General features: G+C 42.2%; 1 protein-coding gene across 5 annotated transcripts in view; it reads left to right on the top strand.

Annotated features, from left to right (window-relative positions):
- Positions 1–22,967, top strand: part of CALCR (calcitonin receptor) — a 151,973-nt gene that overhangs the window by 113,644 nt on the left and 15,362 nt on the right. For all 5 annotated transcript variants that reach the window (XM_083467683.1, XM_083467682.1, XM_083467684.1 and 2 more), the window contains 5 exons: positions 5,210–5,363; positions 9,505–9,565; positions 9,664–9,730; positions 16,329–16,547; positions 21,629–21,670. In XM_083467683.1, coding sequence (XP_083323809.1) covers positions 5,210–5,363; positions 9,505–9,565; positions 9,664–9,730; positions 16,329–16,547; positions 21,629–21,670 — 543 coding nt within the window. The remainder of the gene's footprint in view (positions 1–5,209; positions 5,364–9,504; positions 9,566–9,663; positions 9,731–16,328; positions 16,548–21,628; positions 21,671–22,967) is intronic.

Below are 22,967 nucleotides of genomic sequence, written 5' to 3'. Positions count from 1 at the left end.
AAATGATGAGCCATTTTCAATACTAACAGACAGCGGAGCAAATTTTTCAGCAGTTGTCCATCAACATAGCTCAGTTGCTAGAGCATGGGGCTCTTAATCTCAGGGTTGTGGGTTTGAGCCCCACATTGGGCAAAATATTCCTACATTGCAGGGTGTTGGACTAAGATGACCCTCCTGGCCCCTTCCAACTCCACAGCTCTATGATTCTATAATTTACTAGAACTTCAGCACAGTTGATTTTTGAGACAGGTCACCAGGGGCATGTGACTGTTGAGGGCTTAAACAGATGTCTCATGTGACAGCTCTTTGCAGCTAACCTGTGATTTCTAGCCTGGCCTACATATGCAGTAGAACGAAGTGAGATTTCTGGCATAGTAGAACAGTCTGTCTGTGGGGGATTGCCTTTCTTTGTTTGTTATTGCTCTCCCATATAACAAGCTTCATCCAGTTAAGAACTAGCATGACAAGGGAAAAGGTTCTGTCCCAGCTCATTTCCTGCTGCATTAGTTTTCTGATTGTAGAGTGTCTTGTTAGAGTAATGGAGCATTCTTTTTTCCCCTTTTTTAAAAAGTGATTCTCCATCCATAAATTGAAATAAATACAGTCCATTATACCACCTTAAAATTTTTCCACTGCATTTCTACCTCACTTTGCTGCATGTGCAGACAAGTCCCATTGGAACACAGAAGATCCTTACAATGTTTATAGACTTAAGTGGATTTGCAGTGAACCAGTGCATCTTGTCATGTTGTTTTTCAGCAAACTAGATACATAAGTAGTGCTGGATTGGCTCTGTGCCAAGCAAAATTCATTCAGGATACTGCTTTTCCTACTCTTAATTCCAATAAATTAACTACCTAGACACATACCTAGAGCCGCATAATAACATTATACTGCATCCAGTGGTGGTGGTCAGAAGGCATCTAGGACAGGGCTGGCCCAAGACATTTTGGCACTTGTGGCGAGCCACAAAATGGTACCTCCCTTCCTGCTAGGGAAGAAGGGTAAGTGAAGATCTACATCAGTAACAAGGGAGGAATAAATATCTACCTTGGGATTTGCTGCCCCTGTGGCTCCTGCCTCCTGAGGCTGCTGCCCCACCTTGCTTCATGGGTGGGCCACCCCTGATCTAGGAGCACCACTAAGCTATATTGCCTAGCCCACCATGAAGTCCTGGCTCTGCTCACATTACTCCCTTTTGCTGAATAGCAATGATGCAGCAGCTACTACATCTCACCCTAAATGCTTATATGTAATTCAACAACTCACAGGGTTTATATAGGATGTACAGGGTGAGTCCTTTAAAAGAGGCCCCGTGGATACAGAGTACACATGTTCCACGGGGCCTCTTTTAAAAGACTCACCCTGTATAATTGCAGCATATCTTCATTGCAACTTTCTTGTTCCTCTGGGCTGTTAGAAGAAGACATCTTCTGCTGAAATATAGGTGGGTCAGTGGGTGAATGAGTGAGTCATAGCAGCAGCAGGCTCTGACACTGAGAAGACTGGAAATGGGTTCCTTTAGCTATTGATCTTCCTCAAACTCGGCCCTCCAGATGTTTTTGGCCTACAACTCCCATGATACCTAGCTAGCAGGACCAGTGGTCAGGGATGATGGAAATTGTAGTCTCAAAACATCTGGAGGGCCGAGGTTGAGGAAGCCTGATCTGGAGGGCTGCCTCTACAGTCACTTGGAAGCTTATTAGTATATAGTGGCTGACTGAGAGAGGCTAATTAATTAAAATGAAATTCCTTTTAAACCACTTCAGCATGAATGAAAAATTCCGTAAATATTTGCAAGTGAAGACTGATGTTTACCATGTCCTCAACACGATTTCTTTCAACACAGTTCATCTTGATGTATTGCTAGGTCTGAACTCTTCATTCTAATATTTTCTAATATATTTTCAAATTGATGAGACGCGACTCTAAGCGCTAGCCAGATGCATCCCTCATGCCCTGTCTAATAGCTTTCCCAAACCTATTACACATCAAGAGACTAAGCTTCTCAGAAAGCCATAAATAACTCAGAAGATGGATGCAGAATTTAAAACAGAAAACAAACTGCAATCGCTGCATGTGACCGAGAGTATGGAAATACAGAAGACATGTAGGAACATGGGGCAACATAATGAAATTAAGTGTCCTAAAAGCTCACAGTGTCTGGACACACACTGAACCGTATGACTGGAAAAGGCCGTCACATTGAGCTCTGATCAGCAATAAATACATCAGCCTCCAACAAATCACACCATGGAATCTAAACAACTCTGTATCACAAGCAGAGAGCTTATCTTCCTAAAGGACATTCGGATTAAGTCCTTCTGAATGACATAAAACAGTAAATTAAGCCACAAGCAAAGAACCCCAGGATTAGAAATCATTCAGATTTTAGGAAAATTTTCTTCTTTTTCCACCCATTTTTTTTTTTACTGATTTGGCTCAGATTATAATGGAGCTGCAGGCCAGTTGGCAGAAATTTAATAGGATCTCCTTTAAGAGACACTTTAGGATAGTCATATGTGACCCAACTCTACAGAAAGACCCAGTCTGGTATAGTGGTTAAGGTGTTCGGCTAGAAATCTAGTAGAGATCTGGGTTCAAATCCCCATTTGGCCTCACTGCATGACGGCTTAATATACCTCAGCCCAATCCACTTCACCGCATTGTTCTGACGACCCGCTTCAGGAGATGCAGAGGAAATGCTTTTGAATAAGCAATACAACCCAACTCCACAGAGAAAGCCAGTGTTGTACAGTAGTTAATCAGACTGGGAATATAGAGATCTGGGTTCAGATTCAGTCTCACTGCATTACTGGTTTAGTCAGTCTGCCTCGGTGCAGCCCACCTCACCAGGTAATTGTGAGGGCAAAGGGCAGTAGCCCACCAATGCCACTCTGTGCCCATTGGCAGAAGAATGAGACGAAATACAAATAACAGTAACTCACATGGTGTACCTCTCAGACAAAATGGACTCCTCCAGATAACTCCCTCTTTCTCTATTTCCCCTGCTTCATTCAACTCTGCTCTCATGGCTGCATTCAACTATTGCTGCAAAAGGCTTTATCCATGCGGAAAAAGTAACACTGGGGCTTCAGTAGCTAGCTTTCTTTTGCAATCTTGTTTTATCAAGAGCAAAGGACAAGTTGACAAAGGCGTCAAAGGCGTATATCAGAAGTGGCCTTTTGCAGTTCTTGAATTACTGGGGGCACCTGCTCTCAGTACCTTTTGCAGTGGTCCTCTTAGCTACTGTTCTTAGAAGGATACCAAGTGGCATGGTTTTGGATAAAACCTGAGGAAGTCAAGGGCCCAGAGTCCCATAATTTGAGAACCGACCTGTTGTTGATTGCTGAGTCTCAATGCCACTTTTTGGATGAAAGTGCTCTATTTACTACATATGCAGTGTCCGGATGGATGTGTGTGTCTCTAAAAGCATTACCTTTAAGAAAGAAAGATGCAGACATTTTGATAAGATCAGATCACCTGCATGGGGTACTTCATATGGTATATACACTTTACGTTGTTTCTTTTTGACCACTTGCCATATCTCAGCTGGCATCCATTTGGCCTGTCCCATGGTACAGTTTTCAGAACCAGAAGTTTCGTAGTAGCACTAGGTGATGTTGCTATATCCCATGCCTTACATCGCAAAGAGAGATTAAGAGAGAGATGGGGCCTAAATCATTTGACAGGTGGTTCTTCGCATCTGTGTATGGTGGCCATGTGTCCTTCTTTACAGAGGACATTCCTCTATATGGAGGGCTGTCTAAGAACAGTCCTCTATTTGAAGATGTCTTCTAGTTGAAGAGCCGTCTGGTTAAAATATAAAGAAGAGAGAACAGGGGCATTGAAACTGACAATCGATATCACCGTGGTGAACATTCTGAGAAGGCACATAGGTTACCTGGTCTTCCTCATCATGGTAATGTGCATTTGTGTTTAAATGATAGTCATTCTTTATAAACTTGCTTCTATATATATATAAACCAACATATGTAAATTGTATACAAATCTGTGCCCTCTTTTGCTCCCCCCTCCCTTTTGATGATGTATAAGTGGCCACCCTAAATAGGTCCATGGAACGAACAAACACATTTTTAGATAATGCATGTCTCCTTAGATCCAACTTTTCTCTTGTAATGATTTTTGGAGCAGCTGGCTGTCAGTCAAATAGAAGAAACTAAAGTTATCTACTGAAAGGCACTGTCGAATTCACAGAAGCTGTTTATTGGCAGTTTTTAGAGACAGATATGTTTTGGTTTGATAAAGTCCCATCATGACTGAAGAGCAGTATGTACAGAGCTCTGTGTGTCTGTCAGTCACCGCAGTGCTCAACAGGCTATGATCAATAAGAACATGAAGAGGGTGTCTTGAACACCAGCTGAGAGACACATTCAGTATACAAAGGACAAGTCATAGAACATATTGACCAATGCTTTAGGAAAACAGTCTGTGGAAGATTTAGGGACCTTACATTTTGGCTGGTACATAAGGAACATGCAGATATTTGCTTTCTTCTTACATGCAATTCTTTTGTCTCAGTGCTTCATTTGTGAAAAGTAGGTTTTCATGGCTCATATCAGCTTGGAAGTTTCAGGCTGAGAATGCCCATCCAGCCTTATTCCAAAATGTATAGAGCCTGATTATTGATGCACTTTTCCCCATACTCAGTTTCCCCTACTTCATATTTTAAACAGGATCCTGAGGTCTCGTGAGAGTTTCCTTTTGATAACTAGTCCATTTCTCCAAAACAGTCATACCTAACTTTGGAAATCAATTCTAGCTTTTAGAAGCAGAGCACCACTTAATGTTTATAATTACAAGAGGAAGGGTCAGGAAAGGCAGGTCAACGTGACCTTTGAAGGATCCAGCTAGCATCTCTCCAGCACTTTAGCTGGCCTCAAGGTCTACTTATTTGTTAGCTCTGCAGAACTTCAGAGTGAAGGGAAAAAATTCTAAAGTGTGAGTTGTTGGTAGTAGCTTTTGGAATTTTGGCTCGTTGTGCCTGATGATTTAGGAGGTCCATGTACTCAATATATCTGATTTATTTGTAGCTCACAGTCCGTGGCAGTTGTTGAAAGATTCCAACAAACACCAGGCATGGAAAATCCTTTTGGATCTTAGCACCGATAATTTTGTTTGCTTGCTTACCTATGGCATTCATATGGTTGTCTGTCTACAGTTTAATGCTTTTCTGTTTGTCTGACAGGTAAGCTGCAAAGTGCTTCAGTTTTTCCACCAATACATGATGGGCTGTAACTACTTCTGGATGCTTTGTGAAGGCATTTATCTTCATACTCTCATTGTGGTGGCAGTATTTGCTGAAGAGCAGCGTCTGCACTGGTATTACCTCTTGGGTTGGGGTATGTGGCATTTCCTCCCCTTCCTGTTCTTTACTTTCTTCTGTTCTTCTTTCTTCTGGTTTCTAGTGGCTGGAAGTGTGAGGGCCCCTAGGCCAGCTGGTGACGGCCTTGCAGAGGGAGCAAGGTTTTGGGTTTTTTCTGTTAAGTCTTAGGCAGTGCTCCTGATGAATCACAAAACATAGTACTGATATTCTACTTTGAAAAATATTTGATTTAAGAGAAGACATAAGACACTTCCAAATTTACTGGTACAAAAGCCTCCCACAGAAATTGGAAGTTAAGGCACCTGGGCTTAAAAGTATGTGTCCTTTAAGCAGGACCTTTACACACACCACAGTTTGAAAATTTGTGCTTGCATAAAATCATTAATTTATTTATATAATAATAATAATATTTTACAATATATTTACAAATACACACACCTACAGATAAACACATAGAAAAAGGAAGGGAAATGCTAAAGCCAGGTCTTGTGTTTTGTTAATCGCAGTGTTCCTAGCGGTGATTATAGTTCAACAATACATTGCGTTTTATTGCACCAACAAATAAATCCCATTTCTCAATAAAGCAGTTGCTAACTTATCTTCTTTTCCTTACTCCAGAAGGGTTTTCTTCTTGCAATCTGCATACTTTATAACCGTGATCACTCAGTGTGCAGAACCAGTGAGCTGGCCAGAAATATAGGGGCCCCTGAGAAATAATCACGCCTGGTTTTGAAGCATGAGGAGCAATGATTCCCTTGGCCTTTTTAAATGACCCCTGCATGCTATTCCCAGAAATGGTGCCTAGGATGGCTTGAGGTGGGAACAGTGGTGTTCAAGGAAAGCCTTTGCATTAGATGAATTGCTTGTTAGACAGATTGTCAGAAGAATTATCTCCTAGAGGCTACCACAGCTTCCAGCTATAGTAACTCCCTCCCATAGCATGTTATGCCCCATGTGAACCAACTGGAATCAGCTTAGCAAAAATGTTAGAGCAAATGGATTGTGCATCTCAGTAAGTGGGCCAAATTGCATAGTATGCCCAAAATATTTATTTTGACATTGGGTCAGATATATTTGACTAAAAACCTTGAGACAGTAGCTGGCTTAATCTTATATTTGGTGCATTGTGGTAATATGCCAACCCTGCATGTATTTTAACATGAATCAATATCCATGAGAATGCTAATCGGGAGATGACTAAATGAACTATCTGAATTTTATTAAGGAGAGCTGTTAAAAAATGCAAAACTGATTCCTGCCATACTTCCATGGAAGACAAACCATTGCCTGTTTTGCCTTTGTCATACTGACAGCTTTGCACATTACAATTTCACTTCAGTAGATGTAAAACCACTCAGGTGGAGCAAGAAAGCAAGAGTTATCAGTGTTATCTGAGGCTGAAATTAGAACTGCTTGCAAGAAGAATGATCTTGTTTTTATTCAAGCAATCTGAATACAGATTGTTTCCATAAAACTTTCAAAAGTCGCTCCAACATCATCAGCAGTAATGACATATCACAGACATTAACACACCAGAATGCTGATGTTTGGATAAGTTTTGAAATCATTTGCAAGCCTTCACCCAAAATCCACATAACTCAACTACGTATTGGTTTTTTATCGAAAGCACATTCTAGTTTTGAAATGTTTATATGCTAACAAAAACGAAGTGTAAAAAAGTTACTCCGCCCGTGGTTTTTTGAAATGTGAAATTAGACTCCAGTCCTTTATATGCTTACCTAGGAGTAAGTCCAACTCATCTCAGAGTAGACGTGTATAAAATTGCACTCTCAGAATCATTTTCTGTCTTTATCCTCCAATCAGCCCAGTTACTGTTGCCAATACCGATGAATTTATTTTCAGTTACAGCAAAAATAGAGCAGTGCTTATTGCTTAAACCTGAAGAATACGAGAAGGCATAGATTCGGCTGAGAAGTTATGCCAAACCATGGTTTAGCGTTATGGAGACAAGCACACAGCAGCCTTGGATTCACACGCTTCCAGCTCCTCCTCCTTTACAAATGACAGGAGGTGATTAGAAGCTTTGGCCTTCGATTTCGAAGGAACCAGTTTCTCGAGTCATGCAAACCCAGGGACGGTGGTTTGTTCTGACTTGTTAGTTAAAACAAAGCGGGACCAAGTCAACTGTATTCATGTAAATAAAAGCAAAAGAACCCTGTTGAATCAAACCAAAGGTCGAACTATTAGTCCAACAGCAATCTCCTCTCTCCTACGCCCCAGTGGCTGCTTTACAGAGGTAAACCACCCTCAGAACTGAAGCCATCATAATTAGTAGCTACTGGTAGCCCTGTCCTTCCTAATTTGTCAAATCTCCTTTTAAAGGCATCTCAGTTGGTGGTCATCATCACTACGTCTTGCAGTAGCGAATTCCATAGTCGGCTTTGTGCTCTATGTTGAATGTCAGAAAACCTAAACAGCAACACTTTCTTCAAAGGACTAAAGTCCTATGAAGCACATGTATACTTGCAGCACTAGCCTTTTGCCTTGGAAACCATTTGAGGCAGGGAGCATGCTTTCAAAGTGTAGAAGACTTTGCCAATCTACCGTATTGGCCTGAATATACCGGTAAGCCACACCTGAATATAAGCCACACCTTTAAAATTGATGGGGGGGGGAGAGAAAATACCTGAATTTAAGCCACTCCATTCCTTGCTGCTCCTGGCTGCACACTGGGCATGGGGAGGGGGAGCTGCGCTGTGTTTCCCCTTCCTCGCTCTCTCCCTTCCTGGCCTTGGGGGAGAGGACAGGCGCCGCTTTGCTGCACTCCTGGCGCTGTTTTCCCCATGCTCCTGGCTGCATATCATAAGGTCGCGAATATAAGCCACACTTTAACTTTTCATGGTCAGAATTTGGAGGGGGGGAATGTGAGGCTTATATTCAGGCCAATACGGTATTTAGAGGCATATGGCTCTGAACATTATTATAGAAAAGAATAGCTCTTAAAATGAGTGACAGCAGTTTGCTTTAAAATGGCAGTGTTTTATTTTTTTAAAAAAACAGAAGGAAATCAATAACCAAAGAAAGTATTCCATGCTCCACTACACCTCACCCCCCGAATGTTAGCATAATCAATATCTGTAAGCAGGCCCTCCAACTGAATTCCCTGACATTTATTTATTTTTAGTTATTTCAGCATTTTTGGAGGCTTACCTCAACCAGAGCAATGGTTTGAGTGCAAAAACTTTTCACTCCTTCAGACACCCTGAGCCTGTACTTAATTTGACAGGGGCAAGCTTGTCAGGGCAGTGTTAAAAGAAAATGCTTTGGAAAAATAACTGTATGTATGTGCTTGTCAGCCTTAACTCCATGGCTTGCCTCAGCCAGCAGCGCTAACATCTCTTGCACTGACAAGGCATATTCATTACAAGACTCGCTTGTAAAGGTTCTTTTGTACAGCCAGAGTAAGGAATATACAGTGGTGCCTTGCAAGACGAAATTAATCCGTTCCGCGAGTCTCTTCGTCTAGCGGTTTTTTCGTCTTGCGAAGCAACCCTATTAGCGGATTAGCGCTATTAGCGGTTTAGCGGCTATTAAAGGCTTAGTGGCTTAGCAGCTAAAAGGCTATTAGCATCTTAGCAGCTTAGAAAAGGGGGGGAGCGGAAAAAATCGCAAGACTCGCAAGACTTTTTCGTTTTGCGAAGCAAGCCCATAGGGAAATTCGTCTTGTGAAGCGCATCGAAAAATGGAAAGCCCTTTCGTCTAGCGGGTTTTTCGTCTTGCGAGGCATTCGTCTTGCAGGGCACCACTGTATTTACAGTCAGTGGTCAAGTTACCCTGACTGCATGCGCAACATACATTTAAAGCACAAACAATGCTGGGAACTATAATGTGCTGGGAATTGTAGCATGTGGTGGGGTAAACCATATTTCCCAGGATTCTTTGGGGGAAGTCTCTTGCTGTGCTTCTCTCCCTTTAGTAAGAACCAACAAGATCTGGAAAGCTGCAGGTTCCTCACGCTTTAAGGCCTTCATATGTAGTAACTGTCTTGTGGGAACATTCTTTCTGCACTTTACGGACAGAGATAGGCTTGTTACTCTCTAATTCACATTTCTTTATGATTTTCATACGGTTTTTTCAGCCTAACATAGATTGCATTACAAAAACTGAAATGTGATGCATATAATTATCTATTCTAGGGTTTCCTTTAGTGCCGGCATCAATTCATGCTGTGGCAAGAACCAAATACTTCAACGATAAGTAAGTATCATGTTTGTTCTTTATAGTTTACTTAGCATTTCTTTATAAAAACAAAGCAATTTTGCTCTTTTAGTAAAAAAATTTCTCTCTCCTTCCAGTTGCTGGATTAGTGTGGACACTCACTTGTTGTATGTTGTTCATGGGCCTGTGATGGCAGCTTTATTGGTGAGAAAATCATTTCCTATTGCATTAAGAGCACTGTATTATTATTATTATTATTATTATTATTATTATTATTATTACCATATTGGCCCGGATATAAGCTGCACCCACAAATAAGTTGCATCTTTAAAATTTGGTGGCCCCTTCGGCCCCACACTTCCAGGCTGCTTCCTGGGGGGTGGGGCTGCTTTGCCGGCAGCGTAAGGTCACAAATATAAGCCACACTTTAACTTTTCATGATTGGAAATTGGGAAAAAGTGTGGCTTATATTCGGGCCAATACAGTATCTAAATCCAAGTAAATGGTACTCAGAGTGGACCCACTGAAATTAATAGGCCTAAATTAGCCATGGCCATTAATTTCAGTTGGTCTGCTCTGAATCAGACTAACATTGAATACAACCTGTTATTTTTTTCTTATTTTTATTTTATTAATGATCTTATTAATGATTACAGTTATGACTTAGTATTTTTATCCCCCTTTTCTGCATGGCACCCAACACCGCTAATAGCAATAATTTAAGATTATTTAAATTTTAAAGTAACACAGTAATGTAAAACTATTTCTGAGCAAACCTGGTTAGAATCAGAAGATGCATTGCAACCCTATGGATGCTTACTTGGAAGTAAGTGCATAGGGTTGCATTCTGAGACTATAAGCCTGCGCACACTTAGCTGAGTGTAAGCCCCCATTGAAAACAGTGGGGGCTACCCTATGTACGTGCAGCTGTTTTCATGTGGGGGATGTCTTTTAAGACCTTCAAAAAAACATGTAGAGGTCAGGCATGTGCAAACTTGTTCCCACCACTGCTCACTTAGTTAAATGTCTGGGTAGGGCCAGGTAGGACACCTGTCTGAAGTCCTGGAGAGCCACAGCTAGTCATTTTAAAGCAGAGATAGCCAACATGGTGTGCTCCAGATACAGTGGATGCTTGGGTTGCAAACGTGATCCGTGTGGGAGGCATGTTCGCAACCTGCAGCACGCACGGGTTGCAATTTGGCGCTTCTGCACATGCGTGAGTGCCGAAACCCAGAAGTAACCTGTTCTGGTACTTCCGGGTTCGGTGCGGTGCGCAACCCGAAATCACACAACCTGAAGCGTCTGTAACCTGAGGTATGACTGTATTGGACTACAGCTCCCATCATTCCTGGCTGTTGCCTCTGCTGGCAGGGGCTGATGGGAGTTGTAGTGCAACAACACCTTGGCTGCCCCTGATGTACAGCTAGATTTGAGCTAGGTTTTCTAATATAAGGCCACTTCCTGTGTTCCTAACGCAATCCATGCAAAGATGGAAATGGAACTGTGTAAAGAAACAGTTTTTGTGGCAGGCCTCAACTCTCTGCACGTTGTCTTGAGCATAATATGAGCAAGTGTTTCCTTTCCTTCCTTTCTGTATAATCATGCTTTGTCTCCTCTTCACCCCACCACCTTCCTCCTTCCTCCTTGGCTGAATTTACATGCCTTTCTCAGCTTTTTCTTATGTGTTCTTCCTTCAGCTCCTTTTATTATCCTTGCAGTTTGATACGTCTTTGTCTTCTTCTTAATTGGCCCCATGTGATCTTTTGAAGGAGCTGACTCATTATTTTGGGATATTTTTAGTTCCTGGTTGACTCCAGATACCTGGAAAGCACGGATGGCAGCAGGGAGCTTCTCAATATGCCAGACATGGTTTCAGGAACATGATTGTATTGATTATGTGGTTATATAGCTATAACATTAGGCCAACATATTTTAACCCCAGTGGTTTTTGGTCCTTTCAAATGATGCAAAAGTCATCTCAGAGACTGGATTAATATTCAGGAGACAGGGAAGGAACTAAGGAACTTCCAGCTGGGAGTGGGTCTCTTACGTTTAAAAATGAAATTGTTATTTCCTCCCCCACCCTTCCCCACCCCCTAACTAGCAGAGGGAGAAAGCTTTGTTGCTGCTTCAAGTAGCATATTGGCTGCCCTCAGGAACCCAGAAGCTTTCCTTTTGAAATTTGGGGAATTAGGCCCTGTGTGAACAACTCTATTTAATGTGTTTATATGCCATTTTTCATCACTTCAAAATAATCTTAAAGAAATTTAACATAAGAATAAATAAACCACATAATTAAAAATCACATAACAAAATAGAAGTAATAGTATGATGTCAATAACAGAACACAGACATAAAACCAGCACTATAATACAAGACAGACTCAAGGTTCAAAACCATCTAACCCAAGTCTCCAAAAGTGATAGAAAATAAATTTAATATTAAAAAAAAATGTGCCCAAAGTGTCTCACAACCAAATGAACAATAATAAATATAAGAGTTCAGAAAACATAAAGGTAAAGGGACCCCTGACCATTAGGTCCAGTCGTGGCCAACTCTGGGGTTGCGGCGCTCATCTCGTTTTATTGGCCGAGGGAGCCAGCGTACAGCTTCCGGGTCATGAGCAGCACACAGAAACGCCGTTTACCTTCCCACTGGAGCGGTACCTATTTATCTACTTGCACTTTGACGTGCTTTCGAACTGCTAGGTTGGCAGGAGCAGGGACTGAGCAATGGGAGCTCACCCCGTTGCAGGGATTCGAACCGCAGACCTTCTGATCAGCAAGTCCTAAGCTCTGTGGTTTAACCCACAGTGCCACCCATTCAGAAAACATACTCCCTAAAAATAACCAGACTGAGTTGTACTCAGTGTGCCGCTAAGACTGAGGTTCCATCATTGAAAAGATTTCTCCTTGAGCAACACAATCTTCTCCCCCATCTCCTCCCCCAACACACCCACTAAATCTGTTCCGAAGAGGATTTGGGGGTGGTGTGGGGCACACAGGAGCGAGGAGAGGGAGGAAATCCCCTTGCACTAGTGCTAAGATGTGCACTAATGCAAAGCATTAGTAAGTTGAATACTGCCCAAAGTCAATGGAGAAAAGAAATCTATACCGTATTATCTAAAAACAATACAAAAAAGGTAACCTAATTCAACAGCTAATTCAACTGAAAAAGAGAAAGAATGGCGTCCAACACAGAAATAAAATGGTGGTATACAAAATTGGGGGGGTGCACTATTCCCATAGGACCTTCCACGAAAGCTCACCACCCAAGCATAAGGCAGGAATGGCCGGCCTTAATATGGATCGTAGCTGCTACCGCCAAGCAAAGCTCTTGAACGGGCTACCACGAATCCTGAAGCTGTTCCATGCCTGTGTATTGTTTCCTGCCTAGATTTTGATAGCTGTTTCTAATAGGATTGCAACTGGCAAGACTGGCCAAGTCAGACCATCTCTCTTAGCACAGTCTACACAAACTGGCAAGAGCTCTCCAGATTTTCAGGCAGGGAATCTCTCCTGCTGAGGATTGAACCTGGGACCTTCTACATGCAAAGCACCTTCCCCACAGCTTTATATACATAACCTGTGTAAAATCAGCATGTTGACACCCCAGAAGGTTCAAAACGGGATGACCTGGTATTTAGCTTTTGCCTGCAGACATGTGCATCATAAGCAGAAATACTCTGGCGATGAGTAAGGCGGAAATGGCAATGGAAGTAGCCTCAGTCTGTCTTCACAAAGTTAATTTAGTTTTCAGTTTTCCGACAGAGTTTTGATGCCCTTTTAAAACAATAAAACAAAAACAAAAAATATTTGGAGAAATAGTAGGTTGCTTATGGTAGTCAGGCTTCAATGACTCAATTCATTTACCCAGAATGGAAACGACACATGATCGTTTTCTGTGTAACGGTCTGTGAAAGAGGGCTGCTGTGCTTAATGCCATACTAAATTTTATCATCTGGATGGGAATACTTTGCATGCCCTCTGGCCTCTCGAGAACCACAACCAGCTCAAGATTTATTGCAGCAGTCTGGTTTTTTCCCCCTCCGCTCTGGGATCCTAAAGGCCAAGGTTGGCTGATGATGTGCAAACCTTTTCCTATTTCTGAACTCCACCACCACTACGCCCAAGCTTTATGCTTTGGTTACTCTGCAAAGTAAAGCCCATCATCTTTTTTAAAAGGATCTCTAATCACTCTCAGAAAAGAAACGAAAGAAAGGAAAAAAACAGGTGTGATGATTGCTGGCTTCAAATCCTCTCCTTTACTATCTGGCTTGCTCATTACAGCGCTGCCTTTCCAAAAATACATTGGCTATGAGCTCAGAAGCCACTGAAGGAGAGATAATGGTACTTGGGCTCAAAGCAGACATGTCTTTTCTTAATTGGTGCAGTGTCTGTGTTGCTTCCAGAATCATATGATTTCGGCTTAAGCAATCTGAGGAACTGAGCTCACAAAACCAGTACAGGGCCCTGATTCAGGTTGTGATCCCAATGGGTATCTGCTGTTTGCCCCCTGTATGAACCATTTGCTGTAAAACTGCATACTTGGAACAAATGGGGCAAGGGGATTTTAAGCAGGAAACCAGTACAGAGCCCCTGTCCAGAAAAGGAGTGCATTCTGGGTCAGGGTGGATCTGTGGTCTAAACCACTGAGCCTCTTGGGCTTGCTGATCGGAAGGTCGGCGGTTCGAATCTCTGTGATGAAGTGAGCTCCTGTTGCTCTGTCCCAGCTTCTGCCAACCTAGCAGTTTGAAAGCCTACCAGTAGATAAATAGGTACTGCTCTGGCGGGAAGGTAAATGGTGTTTCCATATGCTCTGGCTTCTGTCACGGTGTTCTGTTGCGCCAGTAGCCGTTTAGTCATGCTGGCCACATGACCCGGAAAGCTGTCTGTGGACAAACGCCGGCTCCCTCGGCCTGAAAGCGAGATGAGCACCACAACCCCATAGCTGCCTTTGACTGGACTTCACCGTCCAGGGGTCCTTTACCATTACCTTGATGACAAAGCTCACGTGCTTTGTCATCAAAATAGACAGTTTAAGCACCTGTTTTTAAAACAAAAGCAAACCAATAATTCTGCCTTTATATAGGGGCACAGACCTTTTTGTCCTTCTTGCTCAGTTCTCTCCACACCACTGGTCTTCAGCTGATGGGTTGGACCCAGTGGATCACAGCCTGATCCAAGGTGGGTCACAGCAGGAGCACTACCACCAGTATATGGTAAAAGATTAAGAAATGAGTCCTCAAGTACATATTTGGATTATGAGTGAGTCCTGAAAAAAACTGAAGATGCCTGATCTACGTTAACCAACAGTGGGTTTTTCCAGGATTTCAAACAGGGAGTCTCTCCCAGCCGATGCTGAGGATTGAACCTGGGCCTTCTGCATGCAAAACAGGTCCTCTGTCACTGAGCTATAGCCCTTCCCCTGTAAGGCGCTTAGGGACTAAATGTGTAGCTGTTTGAAAAGGAATTTTTGGTGCTGGGGGAGCAACCATCCCATGTCAAATAGCAGAGAGTAATTTTAGTTGGAACAATTACACCAGAAAGCTTGCGCCTTCTTTCCCATGAACTGTTGTCCTGATTCCCCCCAATTGCACCACACACCCCGCTAATTAATGTTAGAAAATGAAGTTACTCAACTGCAAATGACATTTCTAGAGTCAGAAGTAGTTTGGCCCTAAGGTGGCAGGTTTTTTTGAATGAGCACCAATTACGAGCATTCCTCAGCAACTTAAAGACTATAAAATTATAATCACCCCCACAGCGCGCGCACATGCCTAAGCATTGTTTCAATGCTGAAAGGGGAAAAGGTGTACATTTGTTCTCTGGTTTCTATATATGTGTTTTAGTTTCTAATGTAGCTGTGATTAAGTGTGGCACTTTTAGCAGAAAGCTAAGCTTCAGAAAGACACTTCAGATAACATGGTGTGGAGCAGGGAAAGGAACATTTTTAAACAGTGTTATTTTAAAAAAAAAATACAGGAAAAACGAGAACAATTTATTCCTCCTGAATATTGGAGATGGTGTAATAGAGGAACAGACAGCGGGTGGCAAAGCACCTGCCTCTACATGGTTTTCTTCTCCAGATGTCTCTACTGCAGCCTTCCTCAGCCTTGTGCTCCCCAGATACCTAGAACTACAATTTCAGTCAACCCAGCCACCATAGCCAGTGGACAGGTGTTATGGGATTTGTAGTCCGTCTTCTGGAAGGCACCAGAAGGCCTTTGGCCTCTTTGACTGGGGACTATCCCCTGCTAAATACACTCAGTCGTTATTTCTACATTACCTGCATTTGGACAGTCGGCAAAGTTTTCCACCTTCATCCAACCAAGGAGGATTCATACTGAACCAGATGTTCTACTGCTCCTGTTGGCTATTCCCCAGGGATCAGTCGACAGGGATTAGGGAGCATCCAGTTTAGGGATGCAGATAATATCTTACAGGCCATAAACTCAGTCTGGTCCTGAGAATACAATTTGCCGAGTCCTAAAATATGTGACCTAGGAAACTGGACCATTGGTCCATGTTATTTTCCCTTGCTCCCAGCTCTAGTCATACTATTTATTTTTACAAAGTTCCAGAGGGTCATCTTCATGTTTGAATCCATTTAATTTTACATATCAGTGATATGAGTTATGCACCGTTTTCATGTAATGCAATTTCAATTGATCTCGTTCCAAAATGTCTGTGGAAACAAAATATGTGTGTGCGTGATATTTTAATGTTTTACAAGTTCTGGTTTTTTGTACATAAAATAAATCTAAAATGATGGTTGATTAATAAAGCATTTGTTCTTACAGGTCAATTTTTTCTTTTTGCTTAACATTGTGCGAGTTCTAGTAACCAAGCTAAGAGACACTCATCGTGCCGAGTCCAACATGTACATGAAAGCTGTCAGAGCCACTTTAATCCTGGTGCCCTTATTAGGAATTCAGTTTGTCATTATTCCATGGAGGCCAGAAAACAAGCTTGCGGGCGAAGTATATGATTACATCATGCATATATTAATGCATTACCAGGTATGGGTCTGGTAACACTATGGTTTTTATGTTGTGGTTGTTATTTTTTTAGTTAGGTATGTAAAAATGGGGGAGAAATTTGTTCGGATATCTACCCAATTTGCATTTGCTTGAACCGTCATGTGAACTGAATCATAAGCATCCCTTTTCAATGTGTACTTCTCTGAATTTTGTGGTGCAGTTCATCAACCAAGCAATGCACACCAAGTATTAAGTCAAAGCGCACGCAAAAATACCTATCTTAATGAAAACAACATACCCCCCCCAAAAAAAACAACCCATTGAATTAAAGGGAATCGCTTGTAACTTGCTATCCTGATGGTCTCCCGAGTTAACAAAGAAGCTACAAGGGGCTGAAATAGAGACTGCCTGTTGCCATTTAGAAATGTAATAGCGTTTGCTCTGCAGAATAACATCCTCATCTGGAAAATAACACCATGAAGTATCCCCTACCAGGTTTCCCATACTAGAAGTGGCTCTGAACTATGAGAGTCAATTCATCTCTAGCTCTTTACATCATTTGCCCTCTTTATGAGATTGTCCTTATCACATAGCAGTTTCAGTCAGAGCATTTGATGAGGATCCTGTCTCACTGTTCAGTAAGCTCATAAATGCTTTAGTAGCATGAACTAGTTTTGTTGCAACAAATGGGGCAAAATTGCCATATGAAGAAAGTGGGCAGCTTAAAAATAAGTGGTAAAAACAAAGTGGTCTGAGATCCACCTCTCTTTACCCAGTTCAAATCCTATAGCTCCGCATTAGGAGGCTTGAGGAGTTCTGTTTTTGTTAATCTTGATGCAAACTGACCAGATCTCTACCTCCCTGATGTGTGTGCAGATGGGAACATAATTCTCCTTCGGATTCTGCCCTTCTCTGTATTTTGTGATACAAAATTCTTCCTTGAAAAATGGTCCCCATAATGTGGTTTTTGAAAAATGCATATTTTAAGATAAAACACATTTAGAAACACATCTATTGAGATAAAATATGCACTTCATTAGTATTTTGTGATAAAATAGAATTTATTTGTGCAGGATATTTTTTTTTAAAAAACATGATTACTGTAGAAACTGAATAGAACATACAAATGAACAAACATGTGAAATTGGTGTGGGTTGGAAATAGATTGCTCCATCTATTTGCAGTTACACAGGTGGTACTTAACAAGAATAAGCAAAAACAAAGTAAGTGAAGTGCTACATTATTCAGAGACAGGTATTTAATTAGATACAGATATAGAAATGTGGGAGACTGAACTCAAGTTTGGAAAAACAGGACACTTGAGAGAAATCAAAATTAACAGATTCGCCCAACCCTGTTTCTTCATTTAGATTACATTACAGATAAATAATAGTATATATTAATTAAGGCACAGGAAGCTGCCTTTGTAACAGGCCAGACTATTTGTCCGTCTAGCCTACTATTGCTTAATTAGACATCTTTCTCCTCAGCTACTGTCAGAAGCAGCTCATCAGGTGAGACCGAGCTGCTTATGCTAGCTTCACAGCAGGTGGGTCACTACTGGTTATTGGGAGGGGCAACAGGGAAGTCAGCATGGTGCAAACGCACCAGCAGGAGTGCCAGATTGGCTATGCAGGTGTTTGTACTGCTGCAAACTCTACACCAGCTCATTCCTCCCCCTTCAGATGAGCAACAGTGATCTACCTGCTGCGAAGCCAACATAAGCAGCTTGGTCTCACCTGGCAAGCTACCTCTGAGAGGAGGAGATGAGAAAGATCTGCCTGGCTGGCAAGCCGCTTCTGCTTGCTACCTGAGATGCCAGGGATTGATCCTGGAACTTTCCACCTGCAAAGCATGTACACTACTACTGAGCCATGGCCCATTCCCAAACAAATTTATATATTAATGAATTAAATCCTTGTTAATTAGGATTTATTAGCAATTTATTGACTTAAATAAGTGAAATGCAATACAAGCTGGGCAACTTAAACTAAGTAATAAGGCACAGTCTTTATATGGTGGTTTAGAACATTCAGAACATTTCATATATTTTAGTCCAAGCCAAATGTAATGACACACCATAGTTTATCACTGAATGAGCAACAAACCTTGGCGGAAAAGGGATTGCATGTGCTGCAATAATTCCATTATAATGTGGATGTTAGTGCATGCATGGAAGTTGGGTGCTCACAATCCCAATTCTGCCCTAGGCAGGGGCGTAGGAAGGGTGCGGGGGGGTGGCTCACCCCGGGTGTCACCTTGATGGGAGTGACAAAATGGCGGGCAGTACTCACCGCAGGGCCTGCAGTGCGCCTGAGCCACGCATCTCAGGCACCCGCAGGCTCTGTGCTGGCTGCCCACTGCCTCCCCCCAGCTGTAGAGCAGCTGAGGCCCTGCGCTGCGCCTCGTCCCTCCGTAAGGGCATGGTGCGCCCCAGGGCCTCAGCTGCCCTACAGCTGGGGGGGAGGCAGTGGGTGGAGAGCGTGGACGGGACGGGGGCACAATGTGGCGCGGCGCCCATAGAGATGGCCCTTCTCTATGGGTGCCGCTTGCCCCGCCCCTATGGGCAGTTTGCCCCAGGTGCCTGAGAGGCTTCCTCTACCGCTGCCCCCTAGGGGCATATTAGCATCTGAATGTGGTTTTTCGCTAATGAAAATGGTGACAAGTCATTCCCTAGATATGTGTGAGTCCCGACTGCAGATTTACTGCAACATAGCTGTAACATAATGTGGGAGTCTGACAACAACTTACTGTTGAAAAGCACTGCTTTGTCGTGGGGTAAATGAAGTTGAAATGTGTTCAGCGGTCAGATCATGGGAACTGTTTAGCCACAGGGTGAGTCTTTTAAAAGAGGCCCCGTTAAACATGTGTAGTCCATATCCACGGGGCCTCTTTTAAAGGACTCACCCTGTATTTCTCTCTGTGGGTGGTCTGGCATTTTTGCACCATCTTTCTTAATATCTTAATATAATATAGCCACCAAATATCTGCAATATAATTACCAATTAAGCAAGGAGGACAGTAGTGTCAAGGTCAAACTGTCAAGCATTTACAGATCTAAATTCCATGCCATTTCACCCTTTTTAAACAATTCATAAACAGAGGCCTCTCTTCACCTTTTTGTACAATGTACAATGGCAAGGTTCTTTACTGTGCATGCATATTTATAACCCATTTACTGCTGTTCCCTTCTGTCTTGTAGAAATAACATCACTTTTGGACACATTTTGCCCTCCACATCAGGCTCCTTTTCTCACCTCAGACAAACTCCTCTACAGAACTGTTAACTAAAATCTAATTTCAAGGCCATCTGAGCAAACTCGTTGTCTTTAAGCCATGATCCCCGTTATCCTCTTGTGAAAGACAATATGGCTATATAACTGCAAATGAGAAGAGAATTTAGAGGGATAAGAGCAGGAAAGGAAGAAATTGTGTGACCCAAAGTGTCTTTCGTTAGAGAGGATAGGGGCACAAATGAGAAAAACCTGCGTTTTGGTGTTGGAAAAGTATATCTGTCTGCAGTCTGATGAACACCTGTAAATACTCAATTGAACACAATAAGATTTACTTCCCAAGGCCACATGGATTGAATTGCCTTGTACTACACATTTTGGTAGTACAACATAGTTTACTATTGTGTGTGCCTTGTGAGGTGTCCTTTTCAAATATGAGCTTCAAGGGGGATGAGGATCATAGGAACACATAGGAAGCTGCCTGATACTGAGTCAGACTACTGGTCCATCTAGCTCAGTACTGTCTACACTGGCTTGGCAGCAGCTCTCCAAGATTTCTCACAGGGCTGCTCGGGATTGGACCCGAGACCTTCTGCATGCAAAGCAGGTGCTCTACCACTGAACTACAGCCCCTACCCTACTGTCCTTAAGGATGGTTGGGGAGAGAGGTTAACCCATTCCTCATGCAAATGTGTTCATGACAAAAATACTCTCCAAATCAGGAGTGAAGCTGCTACTGGCACAAACGGAAGCTTACGCCACAATAGATCTGCTTGTCTTTTAGGGGTCATACATGATGTATTTCTTTTTTTAAAAAAAATAATTTTTATTAACAGACCAATCAAATCACATTAATTCCAAATTACAAAGCCAAATTTTAAATTTTTGTTGGGGGTGCCCATATTTCAAGTTCCGAAAGGGATCCAATCATCTTGTTGCTGCTGCTTTGATGTCCACAAATCTGCCCAAATGATGTTCACAATTCTATCCAATCCTTCCTTGTTGTTTTCCACATCTCTTGATGTTTTCATATATTTTTCCTTTTTCTTTGTGACCTCTGATAGTCTCCACAAGCGAATTGAAACCAATTGTAGTCCTGTGTGGGTTTTTCCATTCATCCAAGGGTCATATTCAGACGGCTGCTGCTTTTCATCACTTCCATAAATAAACACACTCTTGCCGTCTACTCGTTAATCTTCACAGGTCTGTCACTCCCTTTCTCAGTCTTCTGAGGAGGTTCTGCCAGAAATCCCATATAAAAACAAATCCATAGCTTCCTCCTCCTCAGTCATCAGTCTTTCGACAGAACCCGCCAACATGGCGACTCCCTTTTTATTGCTGCACCATTCCAAAAGCCCTTATTCTTTTCCGGATCTCCATACGCCAAACTTTTGGTTGATAATTCATTTCCACACAGTTTTTAATCGTCCCACTTAGGTCAGTTATGCGATGGTTCTTTTTGGGGAGGGGTTCTTGGATAATCACATAGAAGAACATACGTGATGTGCTTCTGGTCCTTTTTTCTTTTCTTTTTGAGAATGCATAGCAGCTTTTAAAACCAGTGTACCACGGATTTCCATCTCTCATTTAGTGGGTATGTTTCTCACACAAAGACGCCCACTTTCTTGATTCTCTTAGTTGAGGATATGCCATTGCTGGCTTTGATATGGGGGTGAGGGGGAGATAACCTAGCAGATATCACTGTTTTGTCTTTCAACAATGAGAAGCTATAATTGTAGGACAGTTTTCTTTAGCTACATTAGAGTCCAACTATACAGCATGAAATGAAGGCGGCATTAAATTTTGTATCATTACTTTGCACCCTAAGCAGCCAAGGCATAGATAAAGAAAGAGTCTGAATAATTTTCTCTCTTTTCTTCTTCTTAGGGTTTACTTGTGGCAACTATTTTCTGTTTCTTCAATGGAGAGGTAAGCATATGAAACAGTGGGACTTTATGTTATGGCAATTTACAAGACTGTTGTTCACTCTTAGTATAATAAGGAGACATGGGTGACTTTCTCCCAGCTCATGTCAGTTTGGCTTGGAAAATCATCCAAGCTGCTTCTTTGAAAATAACAGAAAAAACACGGTTTCTGTTCCATGGAAGTGCATGTTAAGAAATTGCTGCTGGGAAAACTACATTTCCCAAGGGTCACTGGGGCATTTCTTCCTGGCAGCACACTGGTCAAGAGAAGGGAGAGATCTCTCTCCTTTCTTCCTTCTTGGGGCTGGAAAAACACCATTACTGCTGCCCAGCCAGGTATGTGCTCTTTAAAGGGGAAAAAGCCATTTTGGTGTGTCAATGCAGAATGGAGTGCTGCAGATATAGGGGGAACTTTTCTCCCATAAACTTTGTTAACGTATCTTAGGAGCCAAGTCCAATGGTTATTCTTCCTCCCCACCTTTCCAACAGGGCTCAGGGGATGGTTGTGAGGGGAGGGACTTCATCCCTTGCACTGTCTTAAGCTGATTTATCTTAGGATCCAATGTCATAGACTCTTCGTTTTTTGAATAAATCATGACATTTTTGAAAGCTCTTTTTTTAAAAAAACTTGATTTGTGGCAGGCACTGTAAAGACACACTTTGAGAAACACAAGCCCAACATCCCTTACCACATCTGGAAATAGTTGCATGACTGCTTGAATCCTGGCTGTAAAATATAATATCATAAAATGGTGACACAGAAAGTGTATGTATATGTCATTAATGTGTCTTAGTATTGACTGCAAACGTCCATTTGTATGATGAAACCCGTACATACGAATTCCTTGTGCTAAATATTTTGAGAAGCATTGAAAGGCTGGCTACATAGCATTCATGTTGTCCAGCCTTTCGTTCACACATTAATATCTAGCACTGGCCTTCCAGAAGTCCATGGAAAGCACACACACACACCCGCCGCCGCCCCAAAAATCATTGAACCAGTGTTCTCTCACACTCTCATCTTGTTGCATCAATATTTTATATGACATTATGTTTAGATTCCTCCTCTACTATAATGATTAAAAAAACATTGGGGGAAGAATGTCAAACATCTCTTCGATATCTATTAGAAGTAATTCTTGAAAGGCCATGTAAGAAAAGGGGAGAAAGAAACTTAATGATGCTGCCTGCTGGAAAGCAAAAACTCACACTCCCCTTATCGATGTGTTCATTCAGTATCTCGAGAAGAGCAAAATTGCAACCACTACCTTTAACCCCAGACCCTGGGCAGAATGTGACAA

The sequence above is a fragment of the Podarcis liolepis genome, assembly GCF_965112155.1.
Source record: "Podarcis liolepis genome assembly, chromosome: 12".
Lineage (NCBI taxonomy): Eukaryota > Metazoa > Chordata > Lepidosauria > Squamata > Lacertidae > Podarcis > Podarcis liolepis.
Note: the sequence above shows the minus strand (reverse complement) of the source record. Positions and strands in the feature narration are given on the sequence as shown.